Here is a 25,695-nt window from a genome sequence, read left to right as displayed (position 1 = left end):
TTATACAATTTTCATTTAGGAAACATAAAGGTTAACTGACTGTAATGGGAGTATTTTAAACAAACCCACCTCCTCTTCCTCTCACAGAACAGGGCTGGCAGCTCTGTTGAATTCTGCTCTGTGTGGGCTAGCGATGTTTCGGGCGGCACCGGCTGCGTGGGTTCTGTCAACCCCTCGCCGTGTCGATGGTGAGCGCTCCCGGAGGCCAGGGGCCGTGGCATGCGCTCTCTCTGGGGGACCCTGCACGTCCCGGGCACTTGGAGTGACAGGCAAAGGCAGCAGTCGCACTAGGGTGCCTGGCCTGGCCTGGCTGGCACGGAAGGCTTCTCGAAAGATTTCTCAGGACCAGGAGGCCTGCCCCCAGCCCTCACTGCCTTTGATGATCTCATATGAAGAAAATACACAAAAGGGAAAAGAGGTATAGCTTTTCTCTCCCTGGATCCTGAGTCCTTGCAGTGGGCCTGGGGCTTGCTGAGGATGAAACTCTGTCCTACTCCCATCAGACTGTGAGTTCTCAGGGCAGGGATCAGGGTCTGCCGCTACTTCCTGGTCCCTCAGTGAGGTTCCATACAGAGCACGGATTGACCTACATGCTCCTTCAGGGAGACCCAGTCTACTTGATGCCACGGTGCTGAGGAACGCGACGGGCCCAGCGAGCGCTAGGCAGCGGGGGTGCAGAGACACACAAGGCAGGGCCCCATCCAAGGGCCGTCAGTCTATGAAAAGAACAGGTCCTGACTGTCCCGTTCTCCTAACATTAAGGCAAATATTCATCTGTCAACCTGTCCCTTGTCACTTCTGGGCCCGTCAGCCTCTGGTACCTCTTGAGTGAGCCTCCATTTGAGTCACCCCCATCCCCGCTCTCCTCCCACTGGGCCCTGGGCAAACCAGAGAACTTGGCAGGAGCACCAGAGTTACAGTCAGAGCCAGAACTCAGGGAACCAGTCCATCTCCGCAGCTCCACGCACTCAGGCCACACGCTGTCCCAGTTTTCTATTGCTGTGCAACAAACTCCCCCACACTTGGTGGCTCTGAGCAATAATTTATCGTGCTTCCTGGTGGCTCTGAGTGCGGAGTGGGCCCAGCGGGGCTCTTGTTTGTGGTCGCACATGTAGCTGTGGTCAGATGATGGCTGGGGCTGCAGCCAGAGGAAGCCTGCCTCGGAGGACAGCCAAGATGCCTTCTTCCCTCCCACGGCGGGCAGCGGACGCTGCTTTGGCTGACTGTTCATCGTGGCTTCTCCGTGGCACTCGGTCTTCTCCCAGCATGGTGGCTGAGTCCCCAGAGGGAGTGTCCCAAGCATGAGCATCCCAGGGGACCGAGGCTGAAGCCACCCAGCTTCTTATCTCAGCCTTGGGAGTCACACTGTTTCTTCCATCACCTTCTACTGGTTACACTGGGCCAGCCTGGATTTGGTGTAGGAGGGGGACACGCTCAAGGACACGGATGCTGGGAGGCCTAGGTCACGGGGGCCATCTTTGGAGACTATCGCACGAGATCAATGGAGAGCAGTGAGCAGACAGGACAGCGGGACCCTTGGTGACGGGCTTGCTGGGGGCTGCCTTCGCCATGGGGCACAAGGCAGGGCACTGAGGCTCCCTTCCCAGGGCAGCCCCAGAGACACTCAACTGGCTCCCCAGGTAAAAAGAAGCAAAATAGGAGTGGTTGTCCTGGTGACCTGATCTGCTGCTCCAGCTCTTTCAGCACCGTCCCTTTTACGGTTAGACCCCCTCATTTACGGTAAATGCTCCCCAACGCCCACACCCAAAGTGCGCACCCTCAGGCAGCCCTGGTGGGGGCAGAGTCTGAGGGAGAAACGTCTCCGAGGCTTGGGTCTCAGGTCTCCTCCATCAACAGCTCAGACCCCGCCTCTGCAGCTTCTCGCCACGGCTGCCATCAATACTGTTTCAAAGGGCAGCTGGAGAAAGTCATCTGGGTGGGGGGGGGCAGAAGACGGAGCGGGAGTTCCGTTGGGATCTGTGCTCGTAAGAAGCCTCAGGGGCCACTTGTGACCAACTGCTCACAGCAGGAAGATGAGGCCTCCATTTTCAAGCTTCACGGCTGGCAAAGCCACAAAGTAACCCCACACCGGGGTCCAAATGCCAAGACGTGCCAACCCCCCAAAGCTAGATGGATTTGCTTAAAATTCCAACCTCCAAATATGCTGCTTTGCTTGGCAAACTGGCCTTGGAGAAGAGGGTGTGGCTTCCCTGTAGCCCATTGAACCCTCTTCAATGACAGAACTTCTAGGCTGGGGGCTGTCCCTCCAGAGGGTGAATCGGAGGCTACTGTGAGGGTGACGTGTGGTCCCTGAGCCTCTGTGCAGCTGCTCGTTGGTGCGGGGTGCCTCCGCCCATCTGGGTCCAAAGCAACTCAGCGAGGAGGTCTGTTTCGAACTTTATGTTTAGAAGGAACTTCAAGAGGACAGCACAAAGGACACTGCACACCCCTTATCAGAGTCACCTGTTGTGAACATTTGGCGGCTTCTGCTCTATCATTTGCACGCTCTTTGTCTCTGTCTATAACCATGTATTTTCCCCTGAACCACCTGAGAGGAGGCTGCGTCCATTACGGTTTGCGTTTCCGCAACATAAAGACATTTTCTTACATGAGCACAGTTCAGTTAGCAACCTCAGGACATTTAGCGTCTATAAAATGCTGTACTCCAGTTCACCCAATGATCCCTTTCATAGCGGTGTGCCCACCTTGTAGAACAGGAAGCTGAGGCCCACGGACATCATACACGGTGCCTGTGGCTTCAGAACCAGTTTATGTCTGGTGGGTCTGGGTTTGAACCCAGGTCCGCCTGGTGTCACGGCCCAACCAAGGCGGAGGACCCCGTGCCACCCCCTCTCTAGGGGGGCGATGCTTGGCATTGGCTTTGGAGAAGGCGCTGGGGCTTCAGCGGGGACAGCTTCCCTGCAGCTACTCTGAGTGGCCGCTGTTGCCCAGCTGGCCCGCAGCCCCTGCTCAGGCAAGCTCCCTGCCGGGCACCTTTTGGAAGAGGCTGGCAGTCGGAGGAGGATGCCACAGTCTGGGAAGTGAAAAGGCTTTTGTTCTTCCTTGGTCTCTACAAACGGCCCTGGTCAGCACGTGCCCCAGGGCCAGGAGGGAAGCCTGGCCTGGCCTCAGTCTGGGGAAACCCAAGCCCCGCAGCCGTGGCCTTGATTTACCACCAAGGACAAGGGAGACCTGTGTGGCCTGAAGAAGCCAGCGTTTGCAGCTTCACTTCTTGCCCCAAACAGGTCACGTTAGAACCATTTACTCCTCTAGGGAGAGAGGGGCCTACCTCAAAGGATAAAATAGGTCTCAAAGAGATCAACCTGGACCACGTGGCTGGCAGGAGGGGAGGGGACAGCTGTAGGTCGGGCCTCTCGGGGTGGGCGAGCGCTCGGGGTGGGGTGGGGGATGGCTCGTGGCTTCTGCTGTGGGCACCATCCCTCTGGGGAGCTTCCCAAAAGACACAGACACCTGACCACCGGCATCTCCTCTGACTCAAGCTGCACCCCCTCCCCAGCCAGGTCCCGGAGGGCTCCAGGACAGTACTGCCTCTCTGAAGCCCCAAGCTGACCATCTCCTGCAGCCCCCCGGCTCTGAGCGGAAGGGCGATGACACTCAGGTATAAAGATTCTGGGGTCCTGCCCCGAGCCAGCAGCTCCCCAGGCTCTCTAGTGAGGCAGGTGGGGTGAGCTGCACCCCAGAAACCACACACAGCCCCCCACTGTGGTGTCCCCTATCACAGCCCTTCTTCCTCCTGCCCGCTGCTCTCTCTCGCCCTCTCGGCCAGTCACAAGCCTTTCTGGAGACTCCAGGAGGGTGGACCCTTCACGGGGCTCTTGCCCTCAAGGATCCTGCAGAGCAAGACAAAGCCTAGACAAGCTCCTTGGGAGGGAACTGAGTCTACTGTCCCGCCCCGCGCATGGTGCCCAGAGCCGGCCTCAGGAGCACGGCGGCTACAGCATGTGCTGGAGAACGTGCAGCAGCTGCAAACGAAGGTGAGGGCCCTTGTCCCACCATCACTCATCCCACCATCACTCAGAGTCTCAGGACGGCAGCTGGGTGAACGCCTGGCCTGAGACACCATCACGCCGGGGGCAGCAACCACACCCTGGAAATCCTGGCAGCCGCCCTGGGAAGACCCCGCCCTTGACTCCAGCGGGAAAGGGCATCCAGCCGTCTGGCTATACCTGCGCCTCCCTAGTGCCAGCTCTTGTGCCCTCTGCCACTGCAGAGAGGACCCCCAGACATCTCCATCAGACACTGTCCTCGTAGACAGGGAGCAGCGTGCGGCCAAGCATCAGAGGACCCACTTGTATGGATAAGTTGTCTTGTTCCAATGCAAAGGGGTCCTCACAGATAGGGGACCCCCCCCCACCAATGGAGTCTAAGGAAGAGGGGGTTACTGTGCAAACCGAAATGGAAATGCCAGCCTGGGAAGTGAAGGAGGCCAGCAGAAACGTCTACCTTCAAAGGACACACGCTTGCTATAAGTGGCCCAGACCCATTCGTGACAAGCACTGAGAGTCCACCGGACACAGAATCTTGACTCCCCTCTCTGGGCAGCAGAATTACGCTGGAGAAGAAGGAACACATTGTGTATTGAGCACTGCCCATATGCAAGGCGTAGTCACGACATCGTCGTGTGTGTGTGTGTCTCTGTGTATACATATATTATATAATGTAGAACATATGTCACGACACATACATGTCACACATAAAGCACAGCGCCTGGCACACAGAAGTCCTCCAAGAATGCCCAGTGTTCTCGACACCCTCACTAATCGACTCCCTGTTTCCTGCGTGAGTTGGCCTGACTCACCCCATGGTTAGAGTAGAAGAGGAAACTGAGGCTTCGAAGAAGGATTTGTCCAAGGTCACAAAGCCAGATAATGACAAAGCTAGGATTCAATCCTAGGTCCTCCAATTCAAAACCCCTGTCCCCACCTCTCGGCCTCTGGCCAGCCCTTCCCTACCTCCCTCTACCCACCCGTCAAGGCCCATTCGGAAGTTGTTCCTCCCACAAGGCCATCCCCGGTCCTAGTTCCAGAATTAATTTCCCCACCACTTCCGGGACTAATTTCATCCACTGTTTCCTCTGCTCAGTATTTTATTAAAATCAGCGATGGCAAAGTGAAAACAGTCATAAACCAATACCATTAGCACCTCCTACTCAGCAGGCAGGGCTGGGTGGGGACACAGATGAATTCAGGATGTCGCTCAGAGTCTGGGCAAGGAATGGAGAGGAGCTGGTCCCTAACCCTGTCCGGAGACACATGCCCAGTGTCCACCGCAGCCTCCAAGGGGGCCTTGTCCTGCAGCCTAGCCTAGAGGCTAAGGTCCCCGGTTTTGTCTCTGCTCCACTGCCAGCTCTGAGCTGGGACCAGCTGCCTGACTTCCCTGTGCCTCGATTTTCTCATCTGTATAACAGAGTAACAGCAATGCCCACCCCACAGGGCTGCAGTGAGCTAAGAAATTAAACTAGCTAATCCTGTAAGTGCTCGCGCTGGATAAAGTTAGGTGGGTCACACCTGACTGTCCTCCACATGGAGCCTAGGTGCGAGCCTTTCAAGGTGATAAAGCTAGTTCACGTCTGCGCTTAAAACGTAAATCCCAAAGCCTGGGGAGCACAGCGGAAGGGAGAAAGTGGCCGCCACCCCGCAGGCTGGGAGATCTGGCATGCTGCCACTAACTTTCTCCCTGACCTCCCCAACCTGCTGGCCGGAGAGGCCCGCCTTCCTGCTTTCATCAGCAAGGTGTGCTGAGGGAGCTTCCTAGGCTGCACTATTTGGGGAAAAAGCTGATGGTGGCAGCAGCAGCTGTTTTTTTTTTTTTTTAATTTCTGGGAACCTGCAAGGGCATTTCAAAGTGAAAAGAAACCTCCGCCTCCAGCAGGTGCCCAAATTCTGCCACAAGCCGCGTGTTTATCCCAGTCTGTGGTGGGCGTTGCCAGAGACCCTGCCCAGGCCTAATTTCATTTCTCAATTCAAAAGAAAAGAAAAGAAAAGGGCAGCCTGGGCATCAGCTCACGCGTCCCCGGGAAGTCGGGCAGGGCAGGTGAGTGCAGTCAAAGGCCCCAGAGAAGGGGAGCAGAGCAGCCTCTTCCAGGCGTCTCCAGGCCCCCTCCCGACCCTGTACCCCCTGGGAGGCAGGGGTAGCACACGTGGAAAAGCCCAGAGGCCTTCGGCACTGAGATACTGAGAAGGATGCTCCGCTCTCCCCAGCCCCCCTGCAATGACCTCACCAGAGGACAGATGAAGGGCAAACGAGCCAGAGCTCAGGCAATGGGGAGGCCACCACCCTGCAGGCCAAATTACTTCTGCCTAAAGAGCAACAGACATTTACCACCCAACCACCGCAGCCCTCCCTGCTGCCTTCCCCCACTTCCCTCAACACAGACATCCCGCTGCTCGCACAACAGAGCTGGTACAAACAGCTGATACACAAACAGCACGCGTGGAGGGGTGCGCACGCATGCGCGATGGGGGGTGGGCGGGGGAAGGACCGCTCCCTCTCCCACGTAAACACGAGATTCATTTATTAGGTGCCTCTCTGGCGTTTCCTTTTTTTTTTTTTCCTTCATCCTGCTTGTTTAATGTTACATTTGACGTTCTCATTTTATAGATGGCAACAGAGTCAGAATGGATGGCTAAAATTAGCTTACGAGTGAGAATGACGCTACAAATAGAATGGTGAACGCAGAAGCCTAGTTAATTCCACTCACATTACCTCCCCCCTCTATGCCCCCCACTTTTGGGCTGGTGCCCAACTGAGCTCTCAGGCCTCAGGCTGAGGAGGGGCAGCTGGAGGGAGGGGAAGCATGCTGGGTCACTGGGGCACCCTGCCGGGGTCAGCACCCACCCCAGCCTGGGGCCTCCGCGGACCACCTGACCCAGCACCACAGCCCCGAGTCCAAGAGGCCAACCCAGGACTCTGCTGATCTCTCGTCCTCCTGCCCCCTCCCACCCAGAAGACCCCGTTCTGGGGGTTAATCCCCCAACTGTGCCCCAGCTGAAGGTGGCAGGCCTGAGCTCCCACCAGGCTTTGACCTTAGAAGTGGGGTTTTTGTAACCTCTCCAAAGGATGATTAAGCGGAAGTGTCCGAGTCAGCTTCTCTGGGACCTAGAAAATCCCATCTGCGGGGGCCCTTCTGCTCTGCTCTGCAGGCTGTGTGCCTTCCCCTCTCCTGCGGGACCCCGCCCCCCCGCCAGAGCATCAGGAGTACCCACACTCACCCCCTCCTGCCCTGGAGACTCACGTCCCAGACCTGCCCAGGTCTGCACACCTGCATTTTACTGACTTGAAATCTGTCCAGGACCGCCTTACCTTATGATTACATCTTTGTTCAGTACAATGATTCTAAGAATAATGATAGTGGTGATGATGATAACGAGAGTAAGAAGACTTATCACTTTGATAGAGCGTGCTATGGTCTGGTAAAACCCTTCACAAGTCCGAGTTCCAGCAGTCTCTATGGTAGGTGACACATTACCTGTCGTACGGAGAGGAGGGCCGAAGCACAGAAGCCAAGTAACTTGCCCAAGGTCACAGTGAGTAGCAATTAGTGGCTGCACTGTGGGGCACGCAGCAGTGAGGGGTTCGTGGCACCACTGTCGGGAAGGCCTCTTGGATTTACACCACTCCATTCTGAACGTTCCTTCACTCCCCACCTGCTCAGTGCTTGGAGCCCTCTAGGAACGAAGGCGCTGCTACTTTCCGCAGGCTGCTACCCCAAACCCTGGCGTCTATTTGCTGTCCCCGCCCCACCCCACCCCCGTCCCCCCACCAACTAGTAAAATGCTGACTCGATAGTAGTGAGCCTCGGTGACCACCTGGCTGAGAGCCTTTCCTTGGGCCCATTGAGATAAGCAGACCGCCTCCTCTGAGCTGTATCAGTTTAGGTCAGGAGTTGAAAACTACGGCCAGATCAAGGAGTCACTTACTTTTGTAAATAAGGTTTTATTTCAACATAGCCATGCCCATCATGTACACACCATACGTGGCTGCTTTTTGCCCTCTGATGGCAGAGTCGAGCAGTTGTGACAAAGACGTAGAGCCTTTGAGGCTTAATATACTTACTATCTGGCCCTTTACAAAAAATTTGCTGGTGCCCGGCTTACGCCAAATGGAGGAAACTGGCAGTTACTAAGGAGGTTTTCAGGAAGGCCTATTCCTTCAAGGCTACCAGATTATACACCCGACAACAGAGCAGGCCAAGACCCCCCAGGGTCAGAAACTGAACCAGCACTTCCTAAAGCTGCCAAAGGCAGTGGCCATCATCCGTCCCACCTTTCGGAGGAGGAAACAGGTACAGACAGGTGGGGTACTTGCTGGGTCACGAGATAACCAGTGGTGGGTCTGGGATTCGGGCTTGGGCAAGTCCTGGGTGTTTCTAAATGACCCGGCAGGTCCCAACTTGGGGACAAGGACACGTGACATCACTCAAGGATCCAGCCCATCCAGTGTGAGCCTCACACACCTTCAGTCAACACTCCGAGACCCAAATCAGAGGGGAGGCCCTGACACGGAGAGCTTCCTTGGGAGGAGATCTGGTCTCTGAACACACAGGGAGTGTGCAGCGGTGCCGAGAGTCCCAGACTGGCCTGGGGACCCCGGGCCAGGCCAGCTCAGCTGGCTCCATGCTCTTCCGGCCTGAGGCCCCTCACTCCCGAGTTCTTTCCTTCTGACACTGGATGGGTGATTTGTGACCCAACCCCCCACGTTATCTCATTAGCAGTGATGCTCGCCAGTGCGTTCAGACTTCAATGTGCGTACAAATCACTGCGCATCTGTCAAAATACAGATTCTCATTCAGTACATCAGGGGTGGGGCCTGACAGTCTGCATTCCTAACAAGCCTGCCAACTGCTTAGCAATTTTCATAAATTGGATCACCTTAAAGGAACAAGGAAAAGGCCTTTTTAAAGGAATTCTATAGTAATCCTTATGTAAAGCAACTAAAAACTCATCCTTATATTGACCCGTCACATCAATCCAGATTTTTCAATGATGAGGTTTGTCTAAGGTGGCAGCAGGGTAGAGTGGGAAGGACCCAGGGCTGGAGCCAGAATGACACAGGTTCAAATCCCTGCTCTGCCCTTAGAGCCATGGACTGTGGAAGTCCCTTCACAGTTCTGAGCGCTACTGTACCCCTCTCTACAATGGGACAATGACTTCGTGCATGTAAGCTGCTGGCACAGTGCCTGGTGACCGCCCATGTCCTGCTGTGGATCACAAGTGCCCCTGCCTGGCCCCTTTCTAAATGTACCCCGAGATCTCACCCGGTGAGGCGGGCGTCGCCTCCGACTCCTTGGAGACGAGGGGCTGAGCCAGGCCTCTGAGCGGCCTGGCAGGTCTCTGTCAATTCCCACCTGCCTCCCTGCAGTGCCAGGAGGCACTGGGAGGCTGTGCTGGTGACTAATCAGGCAAGTGTCCCCGCTGCTTCAATCAGGGCCCGCGGCGGGAGGGATGTGTCACCACTGCACCAGCGCCGGCTCGCTGAGTGTCCGGGGAGGAGCCCCCTCCGGACGGTCACCTGGCGGCCCTGCGTGCGCATCCGTGTGTTTACTGTAAAGGAGCCATGTCTGCGCTGTGCTCTGACTGTGCCAGGTCGGAGGACGGGGCTGAGTCTCATCGGTCAGGCCCTGAGCTCCGGTGGCAGCCTGCTGCCCCCGTGCCCCTTGCTCACCTGCCTCCGGGGGGTGGGGGAGATGCCTGTGGCCGACAGGGACCCCTTAGAAGCTCGGCCCTTCTTCCCAGCTGGGAATCCGGCCCCGAGCGAGCCTGTGTCCTTGGCCCTTCCCTTAGAAGAACTTGGAACCACCCAAGCCACAGCACGGCTGCCTGGGAGGGGTGGTCAGTGGCCTTGGAAGGCTGTAGCCCGGTGAGATGACCCTTCAGGTCTCTTTCAGCCTGGAGAATGGGGAACAGCCTACTGGGTACCAACGTGAGCTCTGGACCTTAGCTTTCGGGCTTGAAATCTGCTGCTGCCACTCGCTGGCCATGTGGCTCTGAGCAAGCTGCTTAACTTCTGTCTCTGCCTCACCTTGCTGATCAGTTAAATGGGGATGATAATTAGTACCTACATCAGACGTGGGTGATAGTCAAATGACGTACAAAAAGCAAACACTCAGCAAAGCACGGAGCGAGCTCTCAAAACTACTGGCTATTCGTAGGCTCTCGTGTGGGAGCACCAGGTGGGGCTCTCTGCCCATCCCCCTGCCACCACCGCCACGGAGGAGGCGGCCTCCTTCAGGCCAGGCCTCTACGCTGGCAGTGGGGGTGTGTCAGCTCCTGCGGTCCCGGCTTCCCCGCTCCTCTGCAGCCAGAAGCATTCGTGCCTGGCTGTCCTGGACGTCAGGGGAGGGCCCTCATTTTAACAAATGTCCAGGAGATTCACCAACCAAATTAGATGGGCCATGGCTTTGGGAATGACAATGTGCCTCACTGTCACGTGGTCCCTCCCCCAATCCTTTATTCGTCACACAATTATTTATACAGGACCTACTGAGTGCCAGGCACACGAGGACTGGGTTAAGAACCAGAAGAGCTGGATTCAGAGTCCTCTCTCATCATCAGTGAGACCTCTCCTCTCTGTGAATATGAGAAAATGGTAGCTCCAGGGACTCTGTGGGAACGGAGTGTGTGGGGGGGTCCCCGCAGCTCTCCGTTCCTGCCCAATTCACAGAGAGACTGTGGGGCTTCTGGGAGAGCTGTCTTTACAGTTTCGAACCACAGTCCAGTTTACACAACACTCCTACGTGCATTCTCACAACCGCCCCTGTTTCTGCTTGGCAGTCTCTGAGTTCTCAGTCTTTCCGATCTCTCATTTGAATTCTGTCCATAGCACAGTTTAAATTCATTTCCTTTTCTTTGGGCCTCAGAAGTAGAAACTAGTATCACAGAATCCAAAGCAATTCAAGGTTCGGGCTTCCCTACCGATGCGCTTCACATTCCACCCTTCGGAGGAGGAGAGCTTGCCGGAGAAGTCCTTTCATCGATCGCGATGTGGACCATGGCAAGAGCTAACGTATATCAATCCTGACCCTGTGCTCTTGCTGTCTCCTCCAGGCCCCAGCCACCCCACGAGGCGGTCATCACAGGCCCTGTGACCAGCAGTGACCCACTGCTTCTCTCTCCCAGCACCTCTAAGTTCCCCTTTAGGGCCTGTACCTGGTGGGGGTGGGCTAGGCACCTGTAGTGACACCTCCATGGGCTTCTGTGTTCCCGACCACTGCACCCCCAACCCATTCCTCTTGCCTACTTCCATTTCGACTTCTTCTCTTAAAGAACAACTACCAGCCCCAGATTCGAAAGAAAACAGAAACCTCACACTTTGCACACAGTTACCTGCCATAGTCGGCCTCCACCTGAGTGGAAAAGAAGGTGACAAGTGTGAAAGATTGGGGACAATGGTTGCAAACCTCTCTGGCTTCAGGCCAGCCCACCGGTTACCTTTCTGGGGCTGGAACTCTTACCTTCTGATTGTCCCCTACGTCATCTGAGGATTCGCCTCCCCACCTCCAAGCTCAAACAATCGTCTGTACAGTTCACCTGGCAGCCAATACCTCAAGGCCTGTGCTCCTTCACTATCTGGGTGGCCCTGGGGCATATCCCCTGGGCCTCTGTTTCCCCACAGGAAACCCACAGGAAACAGCCCTTTCCCACTTTGTGTCTCAGGCTAGTTGCCAAGCCAGTCAACGGTGAAGGGCCGCACATATGCATTTGTGGCAGCGCAGCGAGGCCTCTTGCCAGTCTACACCGGGCTTTCCCGATGAACCATTACGTTAAGTCCTGCCAGGACAGGCGTGGAGGCTGCCAGCGCCCTGGGCTGCCCCCTCCACTCCCCGCTGCCCAGGCAGCCCTCAGTGGAGTCCGTCAATAGCTGGCCTGGCTAGGAGAGACAAGGTCTCCGGGCACTGGAAGCAGGTTTCCCTTTAAGCCTCCTGTCTCTCTAGACCTGGGTTATTCCTACACACTTATCTCCCCTGTACCATTTTAATGCCTGAGCTGACGCCTCCATACCACAGAACGCAAAGAAATAGTATTTTCGTTTCAGATGCAGATAATGGCTAGGAACAATACGAACAATATTATTATTGTAGTGCCCTGGGAAAAAATTAGCAAGTCAAATATTGAATCAGGCCTGTAGCACCACAGGCTAAGCAGATTGCTTTGATCTTATCCATGCTAAAAGCTCTATTATTTAATTTAAAGTCAGTGAACACATATCAGGCCAATATACAACGTGTATCTGAATGCATGTTTCAGAAGCAAAGGAATGTTTTGACTAAAGGAAGAAAATATCAAAGTTACAGCTGCAAGTGAACACAAATTTGCCCTCCCTCTTCTCTTGGGGCTGGAGGTGCTGCTGGCCAACCAAAATGTTTTGGCTCTCAAGGACCTGCTTATGGCTCCAGAAACACCTGCTGAGCTCCCATTTTTTCTGCAACCAACAAGGAAGGGGTTTCTCACCCACCTACTAAATTTGAAGAAGGGAGTTTGAGACCTCAAGTCGGCATGCATGAGCTGCACATGGTATGGCGCCCTCTGGTGGCCATTCCTCTGGTGGCCATTCCTCTGGTAGGCCTGCTGCCCCCGCCCCACCCCAAACTTCAATGATCCAACCCCCTCCCTGTTGAGGGTGCCCTGCCCGGAAAAGGGACTTTAAAGGGCCAAAAGGAGGCCAAAGCGGCTAAGCATGAGGGTAAAACCATCTAGCTGATAGGAAGGGAAGAACGTTAATTACCCAGCAGGGCCCAAAGAGAGACTCTTATACATGAAGATAAAACTTCATATATAAGATAGACCCCCTCAAAAGCCAATCTAAACAGCAAATGCATACCCTAAGCCAGGGGTCAGCAAATTACAACCTGCAGGTCAAACTGCCCCCCGCTGCCCCTTTTGTAGAGCCCAAGAGTTAGGAATGATTTTTTACATTTTTAAATGGCAATCAATCAATAAAAATTTGTGACATGTGAAAATTACATGAGATTTCAGTTTCAGTGTCCCTAAACAAAGCTTTATTGAAACACAGCCCTGCTTCTTCATGTATATATTGTGTGTGGAAGTTTGGTAGCTGGACAGTCAGTTGCATGGCCGGCAAAGCTGAAAATATATCCTATTTGGCCCTTTACAGAAAAAGCTTGTCAACTCCCGCCATTCACAGAGCTGAACTGTTAGTCTGGTCCCTACGCCCACCCTGCCCACCTTCTAGCAGGACCAAGCTGCAGCAGTCTGCAGGACAAAGGGTGTATATGGGGGAAGGGAGGCATCACATTTCAGCGCAACCCCTACCAACTTACCATTTTATTATTGATTTCATGGAAATGAATCTCACAGACTTTCTCCACAACGTCTTCATTCTCAAAAGTGACAAAGCCAAACCCTAAAGGAAAAAGGAGGGGGAAAAAGAGAGGAGAGGTGAGTTCAGTTCCCTTTGGCCCGCACGGTCTTTCTTTGATGTCCTGTGGTGGTGACAGGTTCCTGGGAGGAGGGCAGATGGATCCCTGGGAAGGGCCTCCAGCTTGAGGAAACGATTTCTAATTTGTACAGAGCACCCTTCCAACAGTGAGGAAAAGTTAACGATTTCGTCCCCCAGGCGGCGGGCACATGTGGCTTACATTTGCCCGGAAGCAAACAAGAAATTTACTTGTCTGTTATTTACAAGGGTCAGAGCCTGCGGCTCATGGCAGGAGGCAGGCGGGTGGGGGACGACCATGGCGGATCACCGCGGGGCCACACTTGCCCCTTCCGTGATTGAATGGCCAGCCCTTGGGTCGGCCTCCAGACGGAGGCGGTTATTTGTCCTTTTCTTCCTGAATTACTTCCTCTAATACCTCATCAGGACATCCTGAGGCCTGGAAGAAACTATTAAAAGTTTCAGGCCTCTGTTCTGCGTAGGCATCCTTTTTCTACTGCTGCTTCAAAAGCGCTGCGGATTTGGGGCAGTTTAAGACTGTTTGATGCCTGCTGTCAGCCTGTCAGCTATGCACTGTATTTACTCGGCTGGAGACAGGCTTTGCTAGACAAGCTGCACTGAAGAATTTTGGCAGGCGCCCGCTGCTCAGCATCCTGAGTGCCTCTCGCTACCCTCCTGCCCCTCGCTTTCTTCTCCTCCCGCCCCCGACTGGGTTCCAGCACGCTGCCCCATCTGTGACCCCACTCGGTAAGCACCGCTTTGACACACAGACCCACTCACAGGATGGCACCCTGCCTCGGATGAAACAGGATGAAACGCAGCTGCAGTGAACACATGCAGGAGCACAGACACCCTGAGGGGGAGGCAGCAGACCTGGGCTCCAGTTCTGACTTTGCATCGAACTTATGTGTCATCCTGGGAAGCCCCTTCCCCCCTGAGCCTCAAGGTTTGAGACTGGACTCTGGGTCCCCCCCCCTCAGGTCACAACCCAAATCTCTGCTATGGACTGAATGTTTGTGTTCCCTCAAATTCATGTATTGAAATCCTACGCTAACGTGATGGTGTTAGGAGGTGGGCCTTTGGGGGGACATTTAGGTCATGAGGGTGGAGGCCTCATGAATGGGATTAGTGCCCTTATACAAGACATGAGAGAGCCTGCTTTCTCTGCCCTCTGCCATTGGAGGATACAGTAAGACAGCAGTTTGTAAACCAGGAAGAGGGCCTTCACCAAAAACCTGACCATGCTGGCACCCTGACCTTGGACTTTAAGCCTCCAGAACTGTAAGAAATGAACTTCTGTTGTTTGTAAGCCCCCCAGTCTATGGTACTTTGTAATAGCAGCTCCACTGACCAAGATACTATCTTCCGCAAAGATAGGAGCCTGACCGAACGCAAGTCTGGGCACACCAACCAGGAACACGAAAATCAGAACGGCTCTTTTTGTATTATGATAATTAGTGCCTCCTGTCAGTGAAAACAAATACAGATGCTCCCTTTTTAAGCTTTTGTGTCTATTCTGGGCCCCAGAAATCCCAGGTGGGGAGAGAATCTCTCAAGACCCTCTTTTCTCCAACCTCCCATTCTACCGCCCCCACCTTCTAAGGAACAGCAGGGAATAGGGAGCTGAGGGCTCTGCAAACCTATATTACAGCTCCTGCAGGAGCTAGAAGATTCCTCGGGAAAGGAATGGAAAAGGCCACTCCCTGCTCTCAAACAATTTCCAGTAAAACAGAGGGCTAGGATGACCACAGAATCGGCAATCACGATCCTTACGATGATGTGTAATTTATTACCACACACCAAATACCAGGTTGGTATTCCCAGCCTACACAGCCCATGCCCAGCCCACTACAGACACGTAAGGCTGGAGGTCAGACCCGTCGTGAGGGGCACACACAAGCGTTCGCTGCACAGGGTCAAAGTTGGCAAGTTTCTCCCAGTTTGGTCCTGGACAAGCTGGGTCTCTGGACACAATGATATTGTTTAAAATGAGGCCCAACAGGAAACCTTTCACTAGGTTTGTATACACTCTCTAAACCAGGTCCCTGCAGAGAGAGCTACAACGCCGACCTGCTCTTTGGCCCTTGGTCCCGTGTGTTATTGCAGAATGGGACGAGACCACACCCAGAGGCAAGTCTCCGAATGATTTCTCTTTGGGCTTTGCTGTGTTGGCTCCCGAAGCCCCCCTTCAAAGGGGCCTGAAAACCATCAGTTAAACTCTCACCCAGGCTGGAACCCTTGCAGCACACGGAAGGGGACTGGCATTGTTTGGGTTAATCCCCTTTCTGGCCACCCTTCTAGAGCCCAGATCCTAGTAGAAGGGATTGAGATGCAATGCCTTCAAAAGGTCCTCCCTCCAAAGGGAAGGTGAGGTGGCCCAGCACAGGATGCAGGAATCTGCTGGCACTGGCTTCAAGGACAATGGCTGGGCTGGGGCCTCGTTCTCTCTGGGTCCCCAGGAGGCACAGAGCCCCTAACACACAGCAGCTGGTGGCTGAGAATGACAGGACGAGCCATTTCTGCTTCTCTAGGGCCTGAGCATCTTGCTAATCTGTGTCACTGCCTCCCCCTCAAGACTGATTCAGCCCTTCTCTGGGCATAAACCGGCTCCCACCCGTGCCAGACATCGTGGAGGACCCCGAGATCAACAAGGCAACATCCCTCTTCTCAAGCAATTCGCTCTCTAAAAGGCACAGGTCAGAGGTTCCCACTCAAGAGGAGCATCTCTCCTGTGCAGACCTCACCCCTCCCTCTCGACCCTCACGTCTAGCCTCTGGGTAAATCTGGGTCTCCTTTGTGTCTGAAGTTGCCCCTCTGGCCTGAACTCAGACTGAGGCAACATGCAAACCCCTAAACGAGCCAGGAAGGGCCAGTTCTTAGGTAGGGAGAGAACCCCACTGCTAATTAGGGTGAATGCAACAGGCTGAACAGTGGCCCCCAAAAGGTGTGTCCATGGCCTAACCACTGGAACCTATGAATGTGACGTTATCGGGAAAAAATGTTTTTGCAAACATAGTTAAGTTCAGAATCTCAAGAAGAGATCGTTGTGGATTTAGGGCGGGCCTGCCACCCAATGGCAGGTGTTCTTAAAAGAGAGAGGAGAGGTAGAAGTGAGACATAGAGGGGAGACATCCATGTGAAGACAGAGGCAGAGGTTGGAGTGACATAGCCACAAGCCAAGGAATGCCGGGAGCCCCCAGGAGCTGCAAGAGGAACGGCTGTCCCCTAGAACCTGCAGAGGGAGCCCGGCCCTGCTGACAGCTTGATTTCAGACTTCTGGTCTCCAGAACTGTGAGAGAATACATTTCTGTTGCATTAAGCCACTCAGTCGGTGGTAATTTGTTATGGCAGCCACTGCAAACGAAGACAGCAAGGTTGCAGGTTACGGCTGCCTCCACACAGGTGGGCAGGTCCCACAAGATCGCTCCATCCAGACCAAGCACGCGCTTTGGATGGAAGGCAGGAGAGTGTGGACGAATGAGGCAAACCCATCCGTGCCACCAGGAAACAGCATGAGTCAGTTCCAGTCAAGGGCACCCCTCCAGGAGCCGGAGGACAGTGGTTGAATGTCACCTAGCCGCTGAGCACGTACTTGACCTGCAATAGCACCCAGGTAAGTCTAGTTACCTGGAGGCCACGGGTTGAGTTCCCCCGCCAAGGAAGCTGTTTTCCTGCTGTAGCCCACTCCTCCCTGGTCCACCGTGCAATAACTATCTGAACTCCAGGCCCAACACCACTCAGGACTCACTGTGGCCCCAATTTCCCATTCCCTGCCACTGCTCAGAGATGGGAAGAGATGTGGAAGAGCTGGCAGACGGGAATTAAAATGCAGACTGTTGCGCTGGGAAGGGAGGGGGCAGGACTCGCGGCGGTCACTTCAGATCCAGACTCCCTGCTGGTCCCTTCCCTAATCCCACAGAACTCAAAATTCGAGTATCACAAAAATGATTTTTCTGATCAAAGGAGAGAGCCTGGATTTGAAGCCTATGTACCACGGATGCAGCACAGTTCAGCGATGTCAAGACTCATTTGCAGTATTTTAAAGATCTATATCGTTTCAACAGCCCTGTCTGTTTAGCCCAAATAGAGAAAACGAACTTGATTATGTCTAAAATATTTGTTCATTCCACTTGGAGAAAGCAAAGAAGCAATGAAACACTTAACTATCAATAAATGTTATTCCTGAACGTATAACCAGATGAATTATCATTTACAATGAATTAGCAACTCAGTGGCGAACAACCCCCCCCCCCCGCCCCCGCCAAAATCAATTAAACTGAGGAGTGAAGGGCAGCACAAGGAAGTCAGAAATCTGGGAGGGATGCGGTAGAGGGCGGGAAAAACCCTTTTTCGGCATCAAAGTCTTTTTCATTTTTGAAATGAATTTTTTATTGGGTAAAATATACGTAACATAAAACTTACCACTTTAACCATTTTTAAGTGTACAGGTCAGCGGTATGAAGTACATTCATGATGTTTTGCAACCGTCGCCACTACCCACCTCCAGAACTTTTCACCATCCCAGACTCGAACTCTGTACCCTGTTAGCAGTAACTCTCCCTTCCTCCCTCTCTCAGCCCCCAGTAACTATTCCACCTTCCGTCTCTATGAATCCGCCTATTCTAGGTACTTTGAGTACTTGGAATCATACAGTCTGTCTTTCTGTGTCTGGTTTATTTCACTATGCATAATGTTTTCAAGGCATCAGTCTTTTGAACGATCTGCCGAATGTACAGATCCTACATGAGGCTCAGGGAGATCGAGTATTCCTGAGAAGGAGCGGGAAGGACTGATTTATTTCCCTCTCATTTTTTTTCCAAGAGAGCCTCGCAGAGAATCAGAAATGGAGCCTCACGAAAGCCCATCAAGAAGAAGCACGGCAGCAGGTGGAAGAAACACACACTTACGCTCGCTCAAAAGCGAGGACCAGGTAATGAGCTGTGCGCCTCAGGAGCGCCCCTTCACCTCTCTGGGCCTCACAGATGCAGGCAGAACCGGGCGTGGTGCATGGCGGGGGGGGGTCCTGCTCTTGTCCCCACCAAGGCAAGGACTTTGACGCACAGTGTCTACGGGGCCTCCAGCTCCACGAGGGCCCTTTGGGGTGCCCCTGTGAACACCCCTGCCCAGTGTCTCATCTCCCTGGGTCCTAAGGAGGTGCCACCCCAGAGCCAGAAAACACCTCCCTAGAGATTTAAAGTCACGAGCCGCCATCCAGTACGGAGAGGAGCCCTAGGGGCTGTAAACGGGGGTGGGGGGAGGGGGAGTGTCAAAGGGCCAAAACTTGGGGGACAACAGGCTAGAAACCCTCTCAACTTGTCATCAGCAAAATGTCACCTGTCTGGCCTCTCACAGAGTCCTCACCTGAACTGCAACTGAGCTTCTGAGGGGCCCCAGGAGTCAACAAAACTGGGACGAAGAAGGTGGTGGGAAGGTTAAGCCCAAACAAAAAGGGATTTCAAAACGGATATAATAAATAGGGTAGCGGTTGCCAGCGAGCATTTCAAAATGAAATTCGACAGCATTCCCCTGAATGAAGCTATTATTGGAAACTAACAAGTAACGTAAGAGACAAGCATTTTTAACAGTCAAACCTTTTTTCCCTCTTTTATTCAAATAAACTAAACTGAATATTCATCTGAACAATTCAAAGCTATGAAAAACCACACACACACAGCAAGAGAAGTCTGAAAACAAGATACCTCAAAATTAAAATGACCCGCTCCAAAGGCGATCACGGAGGAACACCCAGCAGTTAACTTACAGAGAATTCTTTTTTAGGTCAGGGAGGGAAAGATGGGAACGGCCTCCCCCTAGCCTCAAATATAATTTTCGTCTCTTATCATATAGGTCAATGAACACTAATAGGCAATCACACAGTGCCTAACGCATCTTCAGTGAAAATCAATGCAAGTCAGGAATTAACACACTTGGTTAGTGGGGAAAAAAATGAGAGAGAAAAAAACCCAGACTGTCAGATTTATTCTGAGTATCCCATGAGGAATTTAAGGTATGTGTACGCAAGGGTATTTATAACCCAGGAAACCTCCCTCTCTTGCTAATAACCCAGTGTTGGGGGAAGCGGCAGCATCCCCGAGCTGCTTCCAGAGAAAATATGAATCCCTTGGGTCTGGGCGTGGGGAGCACTTTCTGGTTTCAAAATGCTTCCCCTACATCATCCTCCCTGGTCCCCAAGGCAACCCTGAGAGAGGCAGGGCAGGCTCCTGTGTCGTCATTTCGCTCAACTGCACAGCTAAACGCCTCGTCCATGCAGGCGTGTGGACACTAAGCCAGAGCAGGAGTTGAACCAGGAGTCATACTCGGCTCCTTTCACGACCCCACCCTGCTTTTCTGGAGAAGGTCATCAATCAGGGCCTTCCCTGGATCAGTAAGTGTTCAAAGATGGATTGGAGGCCCCACAGTCCTGGGAAGGTGAGACCTGGGCCACGAGCATGGTGGTCTGTGGGTTTCAGCACGGAGTCAACCCCCGGTACCTGTGTGTCCGTTCGTGACACTTCATCTTGGGCTGGCCTCCATCCCCAACTCAGAACATGTCAGGGCCACTTCCATGGGCTACACCAGGTTTGATAAATCGGTTTCATCTCCTTGGAAGGGTTTTCCTGGAGCCCTGGATGGGGTCTGAGGGCCCCCCTACATGGCGGGATGGGATGGCTTCACATGTCCCTGGGTTTGTCCTTGAACAAATGTAACTCAGAAGACTGATCTGTTCCAAGAAAAAAACGAGCTGCCCTTCCAAAAGAAAGGACATGTTTCTAATGACGGATCCCCATTTTGGGATACTCACCGCGTGTTACCTGGACATCAGTCAAGTCCAGTCTGAGCTGCCATTACTTTCCTGAGCATCTTCAGATGTCAGGTACTGGGCAGGAGGGGCGACCAGTCCTGGCTGTGCCTGTTCTTACACCCAAACGCTAATGTGGATTTCGATCAGATAAGCATGTCATTTCCCACCCGGCCAGGGATGGGATTCCTTCAGTCATGTCTACTGTCTGGTATCCTAAAGGTGGTTATTCATTATCAGCTCAGCCCACATTCTAATAATAGTTATAAAAAGAGAAAGCTTACCGCATGTATTGATCAGCCTTCTTTAACTCAGTCTTTACACCCGACCCTCGCCAAGTAGGATGATTGTTCCCACTTTACAGACTGAAGAACTGAGGCCCGGGCAGCAGGGGAGGGGGGAGCCTATGTTCGTTCCACCCCAGCCCCCTTTCTTCATATAAAGGTGGGTTACTCTAAATCCAGTATCTGCTGGATTCTGAACGTGTCCCACAACCTGGCTCTGGAAGCCCACCCCCTCACCTTGCTCTGAGAGACCCTCTACAAACCGGGGGACAGCCCCTCAGCCCAATGACCCAGCAGGAGGGCCAGGAGAGTGGGGGAGAGACGTGCTGTCCGGTCCAGCTGAGTGTTCACTCCTGGGCGTGTGTAGCTGAGCCCTTCTACATAACGGCAACTCAGGGGACGCCGAGGGTTTTCACAGTGACACCACAAAGATGAATTTTATAAAGAAAAACAACTAGAGCATCACCTAAGCTAGTCTAGCCCAGGATGGGCACAGGGTAGGGACTCCTCTGAACGTTTCCAGACCCCAACCATGGAGCTGCCAGAAAACGGGGTGGGTCATCAAGCATAGATGCTAGGAGACACCTCTTGCGGCAAACTGGCTCTCTAATGGGTCAGCCGCCCTGGAGGGATAAACAGAGAAGCACTCACGTCCCTGGCCTTAGAAAGAACAGGGACAGGCACACTGACCCGCGATGGACACAGCACTCAGCCTCAGGGCTGGTGGGAACGAAGGTGTGTGGGCCAGGAGGCCATCAGAGGCAGACGCCACCCTCCCTCGCGGCTGGCAAATGAGCCGGTGATGGATTGGATGGTCTGCAGACATCCCTTCTCAGCACAGTCCTCTCTCTGCCCCATACCCTTCTTCCTCCCTGACCTGGAGCCAGCAAGCTGCCTCTCTGGGGGGGGTCCTTTCTGACCTGGCCTTTCCTCCCCACCACGTGCCCTTCAGGGTGCCACTGCAGCCCTTCCACTGTGGCATCACTCATGCACCTGCTTCCTCGTTTACACCAGCATCTGGCAGCTGGTTGCTGTAAACGATAATAAAATGCCTTTCCAAAAAATGAAGGAATGTGACCAGACACGCCAGACATCATGATATTAAGGCCGTGTCAATTAATTTCTCCCCCTGCTTGATAAACGAGCCCCGTTCCATCTCTTAATAATGAGGAGAGAAACAAGAAAAGTTGACACTTGGTTTAATTTATTTTCTCAACTTGCCTGATCATATTTCTTTCTGCCTTGCAGAGCTGGCTGTGGCTGTGGGGAATTACAAGTGGCTGGCGTGCAGGCAGCGACTGGATTGGTGTGAATCGACACGGGTCTCTCTATCCCCGCACACGGCTTCATCAGGAGGGGAAGGGACTCGGAGAGCCAGCTTGGACCCGCGCCTCTTCAGCCACCCTCGGGGGCGGTAGAGTGGAGGCGGGGCAGGGCGGGATCTCAGGTGTTGGGGGCCCGGAGGACGGCAGTGGCACTCTCAGACTCCAATCTAGTGCTGAGGAACTGCTCGAGACTGAATTCCCTAAATTAATACTAAGCTAGGTTGGCGGCATTGGCCAGAGGGAGCCAGTTTCTCAACTGGAAAGGTACTTTTCTTTCCCTTTCAGCCCGAGGATGCTCTAACCAACATCTGACCTTGAAACGTGAGCATCAACCTTCTAAAGGTCAGATGCCAACTGTGAACCAGCAAGTGTTTCATTAAGGCTTCAGTCACAAGTAAGTTTTTCATACGACCACCGTAAGCACCGTAAGGATTACTTATGGAGGCCCACAGACCATAAACGAGTTGGGGGTAAAAGTGAAGTGTGCTCCTAAACCAGCGCTTCTCGGTGAGGTCCTTCGGCAGAGTCTTCTGATGGGTGAGGGGCTTGTTAAAAATGCAGATCCCCAAGCTCTGTCTGCCCCCTGATGTGGGTGCTGTGGGTGTGGCCCAGGAATCTGCATTTTAACTGGTTCTCTGGTGATTCGGATGCCCACCCAAGTCTGACTCTGCTTTATGTTTCCCAATTCAGGATGAGCCAAGTGAAGACCATTTGGTAGAAAAGAATCCAGAACTTTCCACTGGAAAGAGAATCTTCAGGCCCCCTTTTCATACGAAGGGGGAGACTGAAGCTGTTTTAAAAAGGCTCTGATATCTCTTTCACGGAGAACGGGACCTAGCAGCCCCAGGGGCAGTCCTCATCCAAGGCAGGGGGAGATCGGGGCAAAGACGAAGCTCCTCCCCCCCAGACTCAGGAAAGGACTGGAAGCCAGTTCATACTAAAGTGTAAATGACTGATCTTGCCTCTACTCCCAGAGGTCACGGTGGTTTACTCAGATCAAATCCTTATGTGAAAGCAATTAAGCTCTACTTTAGAATTCCAAACAGGCATTCAGGCGGTGGGAGATGTTTTTTTTTTTTTTTTTACTGATGAGGGGCACCTCCCTGAGTCTGTGAAATTATATGTGTATAGAGAGCTTTACAAGGAGGGGGAGGGCGTGTCTGAAAAAACCACCCAGGAAGGAAGAGACGGAGGTTAAAAGGAAAAGAGAGGGAGAAGAAGGGAAGGAAGAAGGGAGGGTAGGAGAGAAAGAGATTCAGGGGCAGGTGGGGCGGAGGGAGAGAGTGATGCGGCCAACCACCCCGAAACCATTTTTCTAAGAGAGAAATCTGCCATGAATACGGATAGCGCGATTTGAAAGTGCCTGCGGCTACAGCGAAAGGGTGTCTCATCCCAGACTCTTGTTAACCGAGGGGGAAAAAGCACCTGTGATCCGGGCCAGACAACCCCAATCTCATTTCATTCCTAGCGCGCTCCGTAGCAGCGATTCTGTGAATGACACTGGTCAGGGCAGCAGATTAGTTCACAGACCTATTTTTTGTGCGTGGTGTTCCATCTTGGTAGGGAAAATAGTTCTTGGCGAGAGAGACACATATTACTGCTGTTAAGTGCCAATATAAACTCTGGGACGCAGTGGTAAATTCACCAAATTAAATCGCTAGACAACTGGCTCGGATCAGGACCCCGGCAGAAGGTGCCAGGACGGCAGCGCGGGGGCGGAGGGGGCTGAAGGAGGCCGAGGTCGGGCGCAGCTGGAGCGAGGGCTGCTCTGGAAACACGGGGCCCGGGGGGCTTTGGCGGGCTCCACCGGCAGAAGCCCGTCCCTCAAGGCTTCTAAGCCCTGGGGCTTTCTGAGCTCAGCGGAGATGGGGCACCGGCTGGAAGACTCTTACCCGCTGAGGTGGACATCTGGGTTAGGACCCCCAGGCTCTCCCCCAAAGAGTGGGTTTTAAATCTGTCCACTTTTCTGACACTCGCCCTCGAGCCCCACCCACACAGTGGGCCTCCTGGAAGCTTAGGGTGGGGTTTCCATCCACCTAAATGCCTCTGCTGAGGTGGGGTAGAAACAGGCTTAGACTTTGGAGCCAGGTGGATCTGGGCGCATATCCTGGCTCCAGCAATGACTGGCTGTCCCACTCTGACCCTCAGTATCCTACCCTCTGTGAGACAGAAATTTAAAAAATCGACCTCACCAGCCTGGAGGCTTCCTTGAAAACACCTGTGAGGGGTGAGCTACCCTCTCCCAGTCAAGAGACTTTCTACGGCTACTCCCCTAACCCAACCTCTATCTCCACAGTCACCTTTACCCTTTGCCGTGAACCTCACTTATTGAAATTCATTTGACATTGACATGTGTGTCAAAGAGATGTTCGTGGGCTTTGCCATCACGGTGGGAACAGGATTCAAGACAGGGAGAGTTAAAACAAGTCACACGGTCAAACTCCCATGCAAACTTGTTACTTAAAAGGACCCTGCATCGCTTTGGGTTTAAAAAAAAAGAAAGGACTGAGTTTTGAGAGGCAGGCCCTGTGCTGGCTGAGCATGGCATTCCCCCGATCCCTGATGCGCCCCCAGAGCCTCTGTGTTCACTCCAGGGTCAGGAGCCTGTGCAGGGCTGTTCTGGAGGGTGTGCCTTGGTATCTGCGAGGAGGGGACATGAAGGAGACAGAAACAAAGGGGGAAGGGGACGCCGACAGGGACAACAAAACCTGTGCTGCAAGGAAGGAGCAGAGTTAGACCTGCACCCCGTTCACCCCAGGATGGAGAGAGGACCCCTCGGAGAAGCCCAGTCATCTCAAGATGCCACCGCTTCCCTCTAACAAGTTCTCAAGGAACAGTTACTGGCCTCAGAGAAAGTTCCAAAACTCCATCAAAAAACCACGACTTGGAAGCAGGTTCTCAGCGCCACCACAAATTATATGACTTTTATGATGAGGTATGTTTTCAGAATAGTCCCAACCGACAGAGCCCTGGCTGGACGCCCACTGGGCCCGCCACCAGCTCCGTGCCCCCTGCAGAGGGGTCATTTCTGCCCACATCGCCAGGACTCCAGCCGGCCGGGCTGCCCGTAAGCCTGCCCGGAGTTTGGGGGTAGGTGGCTGCCCACTGAGGTGTCTCTGCACAAGACATGCACGCGTCCCCACCGCAGGCTGGGGGCTGGCCTCTTTTCTTTTTCTGGCTGTAAAGGAACTGTTCTTAACATCTGGAGGTGATTCAGATGTACAGCTGGGTTTAAGAAACATTGGGAAAAGGAAAAAAGCATAATGCTTAATTTTTATTTTTCATCTAAAACTAATTTCAGCTTCACTAATATTTAATATACAGAGTGAATGGACCTAGTGCCCTCATACATCCGGACGTCAGAGAGACACTGTCTTGGATGGTATTTTATAGACCCCTGGAGAGACAAAGGAAACGCTACAATGGGGGTGAGGTCAGAGCGGCACCTCATTTAGTTACCTGCTGCAAGCGTAGCCGGTACCCAGTGCTGTTAAGGTGTGACCAGGATGTATAAATGGATGTATAGATTATGTGATCTGGCTTTCAGTAAAGGAACCCTTGCAAAACGGGCAAAGAAAACCAGATTGGAGATAACGCTAATGATATAAACCTTGCCACTGCCAGAAAACAGCGAGCTGACCCTGCTCTGCCACTTGGCAAGACTCCGCACCAGCCACTTCACACCCCAAAATGTGTTCTGATCAGACGGGAGAGCAGCAGCTGAGTGAGCGAGAAGGATCCCGCTTTTCAACAGAAACTTGTGCTTTAGAGAAAGCACTTGGAAAACGAATGTTTGGAAAATATTTCTGTTGTTCTGTGATTTCATTGCTAAAAATGATATGACTGGGTATGTACAAAAGCTCTTGTATCC

At 53.3% G+C, this 25,695-nt stretch overlaps 1 protein-coding gene across 5 annotated transcripts in view; it reads right to left on the bottom strand.

The window, feature by feature from the left end:
- MSI2 (musashi RNA binding protein 2) overlaps positions 1-25,695 on the bottom strand; it is a 390,324-nt gene that overhangs the window by 62,600 nt on the left and 302,029 nt on the right. For all 5 annotated transcript variants that reach the window (XM_027087140.1, XM_027087141.1, XM_027087144.1 and 2 more), the window contains exon 8: positions 13,301-13,383. In XM_027087140.1, coding sequence (XP_026942941.1) covers positions 13,301-13,383 — 83 coding nt within the window. The remainder of the gene's footprint in view (positions 1-13,300; positions 13,384-25,695) is intronic.

Source organism: Aethalodelphis obliquidens, unplaced genomic scaffold, assembly GCF_003676395.1.
Source record: "Aethalodelphis obliquidens isolate GAN/ISIS:26980383/991018 unplaced genomic scaffold, ASM367639v1 scaffold58, whole genome shotgun sequence".
Lineage (NCBI taxonomy): Eukaryota > Metazoa > Chordata > Mammalia > Artiodactyla > Delphinidae > Aethalodelphis > Aethalodelphis obliquidens.
The sequence above is the reverse complement of the archived record's forward strand: the minus strand, read 5'-3'. Positions and strand labels throughout refer to the sequence as shown.